This window comes from Berghia stephanieae, chromosome 6 (genome assembly GCF_034508935.2).
Source record: "Berghia stephanieae isolate SIO BIC M18660-M18661 chromosome 6, UCSD_Bste_1.3, whole genome shotgun sequence".
Lineage (NCBI taxonomy): Eukaryota > Metazoa > Mollusca > Gastropoda > Nudibranchia > Aeolidiidae > Berghia > Berghia stephanieae.
Genome location: NC_088365.1, coordinates 1,492,361 through 1,503,095, shown reverse-complemented (window position 1 = coordinate 1,503,095; position 10,735 = coordinate 1,492,361). Strand labels below are relative to the sequence as shown.

The following is a 10,735-nucleotide window of genomic DNA, read 5'->3' as shown; positions in this document are numbered from 1 at the left end:
ACCAGAACTGCAAGATTTTGGATCGCTACACACAGGCTTGCTAGATTCTTACTGGGATATACAATGTTCTCTACTTGTAACTGGGTGGGGTTCCTTACCTCCATAGTGGGCAGGGAGGTACTTACTGTGTCTTCTATCCCCATATATTTGTTTTCCAACGTGTTTTCTGTCTTTGTCTTGGAATGATATTACTTCTGGGTGGGGTTCCTGACCTCCCATAGTGGGCAGGGGGGTACATACTGTGTCTTCTATCCCCTTATATCTGTTTTCCAACATGCTTTCTGTCTTTGTCTTGGAATGAGATTACTTGGTTTTGTCCTGGTCCTGGCCAGATGCCCTGGCTGAGAGGGAAACAGTCAAATGTATAGTTAGTTTTGGGAGATGATATTTTTTTCATTGTAAATCATCTCTCTGTTATGCACTGTATTATGCTTTCTTTATATTATATATGATTTTTTAGTTTGTTCCTCTTAGCGGGGACCTGTGCTTGTGTCTGGATGAGACTTTTAGTGATCTCAAACTAAGTACTTTGATAGAGTGCTTTTGGAATCTACACCTGTTTCTTATTTGAACCAATGCCCCTTTGTCTTCCCTTTTCTTGGATGCTTTCTTGTAATTCTAGAACTTTTTACTATCCCATTTTCTTCCTTTTACTGGCGCTGATATGACCTTAATGTGTTGCAAGCGCCGTAAAACCCTTAAAAACAAAAAAACAATGATATTACTTGGTTTTGTCTAGGCCCTGGCCTGGTACCCTAACTGGGAGGGAAACAGTCAAATGTATAGTTAGAGTTTTGTGAGATGATATTTTTTTCCTTATAAATCATCTCTCTGTTATGCACTGTATTGTTTTGTCTACATATTATGAGTTGTAAACATTTGAGTGTATCTGTCATAGGTGAGACCTGTGCTTGTGTCTGAATGAGACTTTTAGGTGATCTCAAACTAATTACTTTGATAGTGGGCTCTTGGAATCTAGATCTGTTTCCTATTTGAACGAATTCCCCTTTGCCTTAACCTTTGCTTGGGTGCTTTAATTGTAATTCTTGAACTTTTTACTATCCCATTTTCTTCCTTTTTTCTGTCGCTGATATGACCTTAATGTGTTGCAAGCGCAGTAAAATCCTTAAAAACCAACAAGAAAAAAAATCTCTACTTATACTTGTAATAGTCCCTATTTGTCATACTTTTTCTCAGGTGTCTGTGATCCAAAAATATTTTAGGCCCTGGTGACTTTGAGACTATTTATCCTATGTGTTGTGTACTATCGTCATTCTTGCATTTTACATTGGTTCAAACACCGTTAAAATTCCACTGCTAAACTAGAGTTGATCTGTTTATTGCAGGGTAGCCGTGCGGTGGAGTGGTATGAGGGCTAATTATGTCACAGCCCCAGATGACGGCTTTGTGTATTTTTACGGGGAGAAAGGTCAGAAAATCAAAGGACAAAAGAGCATTCTTCTACTTCATGGCTTCACAGCTGATCATTTCATGTGGGCTCCAATTGTTCAGGTACATTGGGAAATAAAAGGTTTCATGTTTAAATTGTATGTCGTTTTTTTTTTTTTTTTTTTTTTGTAAATGACAATTTTTTTTGTTCAAATATTTAAGTTTTTTTAATGATAGATAAGCTATTATGTAATGTAATATAATGTATGGTTAACAGCAAGCCATTTAACAAAACACTATATATATATATATATATATATTATATATATATATATATATATACATATATATATATATATATATATATATATATATATATATATATATGTATTAATACCGGATAGGGAGACTTTTGGTACCCCTATTAGTTCATTTTACAGTACTTTACCAATAGGGAGACCAAAATCCGGTCCCCCTATTGATTTGACCTCTAGCACATTCACTTTTCTATTTTTAGTTTAAGGTTGTCAACCCAACCGTCAAGGATATATAATTGTAAATCATAGTATTGAAGTTATTTGTTAAACACCACAGTAAGAAGAGTTATGCCTAAATTTTCACGTTGGTCAATAAGGTGACCGCCTGAAAAAAGTACAATAGGGGTACCAGTGTTTTCATCGATATATTTCAATAGTGAGGCAATATATCTTTCCGAAATTTTCTCTAAAATTCTAGAGCATTATATGGATTTTTATAGTAATGAAAACCTAATATAAAATTGTGTGAAAGTTGATGAACTGAGGAATGAACAAGATATACGAATTATAATCTATTTTTAGAAACAGATTTATCGAATCTTGGTCCGGATTCTTATCTTGGTGACAAGAGACAAGCAAACATAGTAACTCTTTTTTTCGTGAAACGTATGTTTAGTCAATTTCGCGCATAAAGAGGCACTCGGCACTCACTCACTCTGCAAGTCGGTAGTAGGTGGTTATCAGTTATCAGCTCGGCCTTTAGTTCTTAGTCAAACGCTTCATCAAACCCATTATTGAGTAGCATGTTGATGCCTGATGCCAGTTGAAGCCATCTCGACGTCGTGAAATGGAGCATCTTCTGTCATAGCAGTAGAATCGTCAGATGCCGCATTTAAATCCTCCATTCCAGGCGTTGCTGTTGCCATATCGATCTTCGAAATGATTTGGTCTAGACGTCAAGTTGACTCGTTCTATGTCTGAAGAGATTTTAAAGTGCAATACCTAACATTATAACTTGATCTACAAAAGAGTCTTTTTAAATGAACCGCTGTGTTTCTATATTTTTCAAGAACCAAGGATATCTGATAACCACTGACTACTGACTTACAAAGAGAGTGGCCGACGGACGTCCTCTCTATAGCCGCAAGTATTTTTTCGTCACTTGCTGAGTTCCAAACTAGACGTCTATGGCATCGTGGGGTAAATTGATGCTGGAGGCATCATTGAAGAGACACCGAGATAATTATAATGGTAAGTTATTGGCCATTCTTATTACATCACAGTTGATTTAAGATTTTCAATAGGGTAGACATCACACACCGATTGATGATTGTCACTTGTCAGTCAGTCATTTGGAAGTGGAGTCAGATAATTCGGGAACTTCTGTAGACTGTAGATTCACACTAGTGAGTAAGATCTGTCGTTTACTACTAATACTACTACTACTACCACTACTACTTTTAGTTTTAGCGCTATCCAACTCAACACTTCTCGTGTTTATTTTATTTTGGCAAAACTAGAATGGATTTTTGAAAAGAATATAAAATAATTTAAACTTAAACCTGTCTTTGCATCTTGCTTTATGCATACAGTATGCCATATCACAGCCATCACAAAATCATAGTTTAATGTTGAGAATATGCTATTTCTTTTGTAACTTCAGATCAGAGAGACTTGAGCTTTAAAAATCCTGAAAAATGTCTTGCTGTCAATCCAGACAACCCTTTTGATGTGATCTATGATGTTAATGGTAAGAATGTAATTTGATGAGGAAATGAATAACATTGAGGTACACATAGTTTGCTTTTTTTTTTTTTTTTTTTGAGTCATGATGTGTAATACTATTACAGTCCACTCCGGATAATTGCAACTCATTTAATCGCAACTTTCGGTTAATCACAATATTTCCTAAGCAATGGAAATAATTCTATATAAAAGTCACTGGTTAATTGCAACAAACTTCGGTTTTTTAAAAGTGGTAAATTCAAGAAATCAAACAGTATATCATGATTAAATTTCATCATGGATGAAATCGTGACAGGTTGAAGAATCGAGAGTGAGCAGGATTTAATGCTACAGTAGTGTGTCACCACTCTGTTAGAGTCGAAAGAGGGCGGGGCTCTGCAGTATGGGTTTGTGACGTCATCGGTGGCCATTAAATAGAAGAGGGGTGGGGCTGGTCATAATCTTGACAACAGGTTATAAATGACAGTTATAAAGAGAGACTGAGCGATATCCTTTGTTTTAGGATTAACAACTGTGCATTGTGACCAATGAGTTTGGTGAGAGCTTATTGTCTCTCATTAAGGCTAATCTCTTTAACTCTGACAAATGTTGAATTGTTGAGAAAAAAGATTGAAACTTCTTCCAATCTGAATAAGATATCGGCTTGCTTCATAGCTGCTTTTGGTTGACAAATCTACACGGGGCTGCCATATGGTTTTTGTTTCAATCAAATTGCTCTATATGTGGTTGACTAAGAATATTATTTACTGGTTTGAGTTGACAATAAATGTGTAAAATGTTGAAATAGTGGACAGGAAACTGAATTTCGGTTAATCCCAACATTTTCGATGATCCCAAGGTATTGCGATTATCCTAAGTGGACTGTACCTGAATCTTGAACGAAAAACTATCATATGGATATGATTATAGACAGATTGGTTTCTGGAATTATATTTCCGTCCTCCCTTGCCAACTCTGACGTTCTTGAAATTTAAAAGAAAATAGCCAGAAGGTTTCGGACTTAATTTTCTTTTTTTTCCAAAGGACAATAGTCATAAGGTAAATAATTTTTAAAAAATCCTTTTACAGCATAAGATGGCATGATTTTTGTTTAAGAGTTTAGAGAAAAACTTGCACATGATAGTCTTCAGCTTTTTTTTGTTGTTTTTATTTTCTATATAGACTCCAACTCAGAGCCTGAAAGTGATGCAGAACAAAGTTCCATATCACATGATTCATTTGTGGTAAGTATGTACATTAAAATAAAATCATAACATTTGTATAGCGTTTATCCACAGTTGGCACCATGCTCAAAATGCTTCACATCACCATATTTTGTGGTGGACAAAACACATTTGCCACAAAAGATGAGACCTGCAGTCTGTTAGGCGCAATACAATATTTCAGGACAAGGACAACACTGTTTTACACCAGTGAGATCTCCTAGTTTTTTGTTGTTAAAAATTTTTCTTTGCAGTGGACTTCGCCAACAATAACACTATTTTAAACCTTCCTCGTTATATTTTGAAGTGATATTCATTGATGAGCCATTCACATTTGAAGTCGTTTGTTTTTTATTTGACAAAATGTGAAAATGATGCGTTTCCAGGAAAAATTAAAATAGCTTCTGTTGGGATTATACTTTTGATCTCGCATTTTGTCCAAATTCTCTTGCATCGTAATGTTTATCAACTTTTTATGTTAACTATATTGCAGTTGCAAGGTTAGGAAGTTCATATTGTTGCAATGACAACCGTTTATATGTCCAGAATCGTAGTGATATAAAAAATTGTTTTGTAGTTGTTGGTCCTGGTGTAGGATTTAAAGAGTTGGTTAAAAACGGTTTACTGAAACCCTGGTTGGTGTATCTATATTTATCCAAGCACAGTTGAACATATTAAATACTTAGACAATATGTCTGCCTTTCTCAACTCTTTTTTATTATACTTGCATTATTAACCAGCTAATTGTTTAGTTGGATTATTAAACAATGGCTCTTCATGTTTATTGTCAACATGAATAAATTGATTGATCTGTCATCTTTTCCACAAAATATACAGGGTCCCGATTTTGTTGCTGACTCCGAGTCTGATTCCTCTACGTACTCTGTGAGGTACCCAATGCTGAGTACATCATTGTCTCTGGAACCTAGTGCTCATTCCCCAACTCAGTCAGAGCCTCATCCACAACTATCACAGACTGAACCTCGTTGCCAGTCTGGGACCCAGGTTCAACCCGAATGCTATACACTTGCAAACCAACGTGTTACGTGCAATGGTGAGTCATTTTTTTGTCATTCTTCTCCTTTGATATTTGTGGGATCAATTTTAATTTACCCATTCCTTTTAAAAGAAAACTTCCACCCCTCCATGGTGCTGCATTTGTGTTATTGCATTTTTTTCTGTTTTGGCAGTGCTGCGTCGCAAAATACGCTACCATTTACATAACAAGCACAAATCCAAATTTGATAGGGTGGACATCTTAGAATCTGAAACCCCAATGTGTGAGTGATATCAGTGAAACCAGCCATAAAAATGTTCATGTTTATTTTATTGGGGTTTTTTTTGTCTGTAATAGACTTAAATTGCTTGTATTGTAAGTGTTAAAATGGTTTTTTTGTTACAACCCATCTATATATTAAAACTGTTTCTTTGTATTTCTATGATGCTTAAGGCTTTTTTTCACAGACCAGCTGGAAACTTAACGAGAATCAGAGTAGATAACATTTTTATTAATCTTGCAACCTAAACAGTATATGATGATTGGGAGCATTTAAAGAAAAGCACATTTTCTTTTTAATTTGTCGGTACTAAAATTATACTTTGATGTCTGCTGTGCTACAAACCCTTTTGACTTCCAGGTTCAATATTTTTCTTTATTCTAAAATTCTTGGGTGTCCTTTCAATGACAACTGAGATCATTAAAATTCAGCTCACAACATGATGTGTGTAGATTTGATGAAAACATATGTTCGAGTTGAGAAGCAGTGTTCACGAACTTGCTGATCGTTTTTACTAGCATTTATTTTCCTAACTTACCTGTGTCAATTAACAAAGGCAAGACTCAAATATTTTCTATCTGAACAGTGTGTTTGTTATTGAAATATTTCCGGCATATACATGTCATATTTCATTCCCACAAAATATAAATCAGGATTAAGTTGTCTGGGCATCAGCATCGTTCAGGCAGTTGGGGGAAGTCTTTAAGGAATTAATGAAGCCGATGCTCAACCGGTCTGGAGGACGTTTGATTGATGTCGGCTGTTTGTTCTGCCAGCCGGTGATGTTTTCTCACTCCCTCAATGACAAAGAAAGTCATTGTTATGACTATGAACTATAGTCTATTATTACTTTTGTTACTATATTAATTGTTACTTATTGCCGCTACTGTTATTATTATTATTATTATTATTATTATTATTATTATTATTATTATGATATTGCCTTCATTGCATTCTATTACTATTATTGATATAATTAATTTCTGATTGTTGTAAATAATTTATGTGAATTGAATTTTGTCGATTGGCCAAGGGCCTACAATAAACTTAAATGAAATGTTAGTCTTTGGATAGGACTTGGGTCTATTCTTGATTGCTTTTCCGCCTGGGTCGAGTGAAGCATTTGGAGTAAATTTTGTTGCTCAACGTAAAAAACATGACGCTTACCATTCCGCTGATACTGATCCCTCCAAGGGGTGGTTGGGGAAAAACCTAAAATTCTTTTGACATTCTGTCTGATTTTTCGCTGAAACAACAAAGGACAATCTATGTATTCAGATGAGACTTCAATGTGTTACTATTCCGATTTATGTTCATATTTTGATTATAATGAAGAGGGAACCCTGAACCCAGTGAAGTGGGTGGATTGATCTATTTATTTCTATTTCAAAACAAAAATATGGCGTCTTTTCACTGGATTTGTTATGTGGCAGAGGTCTCACACAAATCTAACATACCTCTTCCAAAGGAATAGATGGTAGAAAAGTATATAACAAGAAGGAATTATGACAGTTACTTGTCCAGGCCTTAAATATTTGGAATGCTATTCCTCTCTATCGCTGTCATGTAGCTGATGTGCATACGATCTGTCTATTGATTTATTTTCATAGTTCATAGCATGATGTGCTTTATTTTCTTCTTTTTTTTTCCAGAGAAATACAAAAAGCCAAGGAGACCCTGTCCATACTGTGGACAGTTGCAAACAAAACTCTCAAGGCATTTGATGAGGAAACACAAAGATGAGACAGAAGTTACAGAGGCCATGAAACAGCCTGTAAAGGAAAGGGATAGAACAATGGAGAATCTCAAGAAAAAGGGCATTTTTTATTCAAACACTAGAAACAATTCAATAGTTATGCGTGAGAGAGCACAAGGGTCACATGAAGTTGTTATGTGTGCTGGCTGTAAGGGGTTTTACTCTGGACGAAGGGTTTATGAACACAAAAAGAAATGTAGTACTGAGCATGCTCTGTGTACTGGGGTTGTAAAATTTTATCCCGTGGCTCCCAATGCAAGTAAAGAAATAAAGGAGAATATTCTTGACAAATTTCGGAATGATGAAGTGGGAAATTTGTGTCGATCAGACAAAGCTATAGTATTGTTAGGAACAAAATTGTGGAGTAAAAGTTCAAAGAAGGAGAGAAAAGTTATAATGAGTGATTTACGCATCTTAGGAAATTTGATTTTAAAAACTAGGAAGAGAACAAATCAACCTTCTTTCTCTGGAGAGGACGTGGTGAAGCGTTGTAACTTTAATGAAATATCGCAAACCATTTCTGAAATGACTTTGAAAGAGGATGGGACATTGAAAGCAGGCTTGAAGCTTTCAATTGGATTTATATTGAAAAGTTAATTAATTTCTTAAAAGGGGAATATATAATGCAAAACAAAATGGAAGAATCCGCAGAGATAGATTTGTTCAAAGCTGTCCTGGATTATAATTGGGATAGTATTTTTTTTACAGCCAGAGTTCAATGTGAAGCAAAGAGAACAAATTTGAGAAAACCCAAAGAGATGCCATTAGAGAATGATATAAAGAAGCTACGGCAATTTATTACTGAAGAGATGGTCCGTATTTGTGAGGATGATTATCAATTATTTGATTCACATATGTTTGTTAGGCTTCGCAATGTCATCGTAGCTAGGCTTACAATGTTTAATGCGAGGAGAGGCGGAGAACCCGCAAGGATGTTGTTAAAAGACTGGAATGATGCAGATTCAGGTGTATGGGTTGATCCCCAGCTTGTACAACATGTCACTGATCCTCTGGAAAAAGCGTTACTTGAGAAGTATAAGCTGGCCTATCAGTCTGGAAAGGGAAGCAAGATGTTGGTCCCTGTGTTGATACCCAATGACACAATTCAGCCTTTAAGGAAACTTGCACAGGAGCGTAAAGTTGTTGTATATTTCAGACAACCCATTTCTTTTTCCAAATACAGGAATATCCAAAGATCATGTAAGTGGTTACATTGCCATCAAATATGTCACTTCCTTAGTAAAGGATTTAGAGAAACCCCAGTTGTTAATAGCTGATAAATTCAGGCACCGAGCTTCGACATTATTTGCCTTACTTGATGTCCCACAACACGAGAGAGATGTCTTCTATCGACATATGGGACACAGTGAATCAATCAATCAAAACATTTATCAGTGTCCACTTGCAATACGAGAAATAACAGAAGTTGGTCATTTTTTGGGTCAAATTGATAACTCAGCATCGGTCACTGGGGAAGGAAATTGTAACATTGAAACAAATGACTTTGTAGTGAATAGAGACTCAAATGCAAATTTTGGAACATCCATAGTAACAGCTGCAAATCAAGAAGAAATATTTGATGGTGAAGCAGGAGTGCCAAATCAGCTTACGTGTTCTTCAAAACAAACTGAACCCAAGAGGAATTCAAGCAAAAATCGGAGATACATGTCATGGTCAGATGAGGATACAGATAGAGTCAAGTCATATTTTAAAAACTTTGTCGAAGATGTTTCAGCACATGGTTCAAGGGGATCATTACCTAGAAAGTCTGAAATTATTCTGTTCTTAAAACACCACAGGGTATTTTCACAAAAAGGAATCCCTGAAGGTACACTAATTAGTTTGGTGAAGACAAAGATTTTTAATGAAAGAAATAAATATAGAAGGGAAAGAGCGTTTCAATCGGTGTAATGACAATCATGAATTTGATTTGTATTACATTCATTGTATTGTATAGTGTTATTGACATATTTTGGGGGTTTACAAAAACGTTTTATCTTTATATAGTACAATCTGTTCATCATTGCAATATCCTTTTTTATATTATATGAACATTCATTTGCTCAGCTTGAGAGACAAATGCTTTGTAGAACCATAGCTGTCAACCGTTCTGTTAAAAACGGATTTGTTCCGTATTTGACTTCCTGAGTCAGTAAGTGCTTATTTTTAGTTCAAAATCCGTATTTTGTAATTTTTGACTAATTTGTGGTAAAAAAGCAATGTGAGCCTAATGAATTATTATTATTGATCCATTATTATTACTATTACTACTACTACTATTGTTGTTATTATTATTATCATTATTATTGGTGTCCAGTGAGAGCATAATCTCCATTTGTGTAGCTCTTTAATTTGAATTATGCCTCTATCATAAATGATTTTCAACAATTAAAAAAGTTCCATTCGTTTATATGACGCCTGTATTTTACTCAAACCTTTCATAATGTATTGGAGATTTGCATAGGATATGGATGTTAGCCTCGATATACTTTGAATATTCTAAGACAGTATTGATACTTTCACTATTTGTTACAAATATTATTTTAATTAAGAATAAAATTAAATCCACCTTTTTGATTGGAAGGTATTCAATAAGAAAATCAATTGCTTATATTGATTAAAGATGACAATGATTATTTCCCTTTATTAATTTATGAAATATATAAATTTAATCCCTTTAAAAACATCTTCATCTGATTTTAATTTTTTTTTTTTCAAGCAAGCTTTTGTAACGGTTTAGGTTCAAGAAAAATAAGTATACTCCATTTTTAGGTGTGTTTATCTTGTCAAAGTAAAGAAGTAGGAATTCTCTAATATTTAGAGGTGCATTTTACTATAACTACTATTATAGTATACTACTTACAGACCATTATGTTGCATGAAAGAAAACATATATGCAATCGTCTACTTTTTATCTGAACTCACCTAATTTTTACCCCAAAACGCCCTCTCAAGTGATGTACCAGGTTGGTAGTTATGCATTTCTAACCATCTTAAGTTATTTCATTTATTTTACAATTGTGCTTCTTGTGTATTGGTCCTTATCAAAGTTGAGGCAGTTGAATTCTTTCTTATATTGTCCGTTCTGAATTTTGATCTCATTGTGGA

The 10,735-nt window shown here is 34.7% G+C and overlaps 2 protein-coding genes across 2 annotated transcripts in view; both read left to right on the top strand.

Annotated features, from left to right (window-relative positions):
• LOC144975945 (monoacylglycerol lipase ABHD6-like) overlaps positions 1 to 10,735 on the top strand; it is a 45,254-nt gene that overhangs the window by 9,862 nt on the left and 24,657 nt on the right. The window contains exon 3 of the mRNA XM_078920172.1: positions 1,347 to 1,512. Within this exon, the coding sequence (XP_078776298.1) occupies positions 1,347 to 1,512 (166 nt within the window). The remainder of the gene's footprint in view (positions 1 to 1,346; positions 1,513 to 10,735) is intronic.
• LOC144975946 (uncharacterized) overlaps positions 8,238 to 10,735 on the top strand; it is a 551,710-nt gene continuing 549,212 nt past the window's right edge. Inside the window, exon 1 of the mRNA XM_078920173.1 lies at positions 8,238 to 10,593. Within this exon, the coding sequence (XP_078776299.1) occupies positions 8,251 to 8,904 (654 nt within the window). The 5' untranslated portion in view covers positions 8,238 to 8,250 and the 3' untranslated portion in view covers positions 8,905 to 10,593. The remainder of the gene's footprint in view (positions 10,594 to 10,735) is intronic.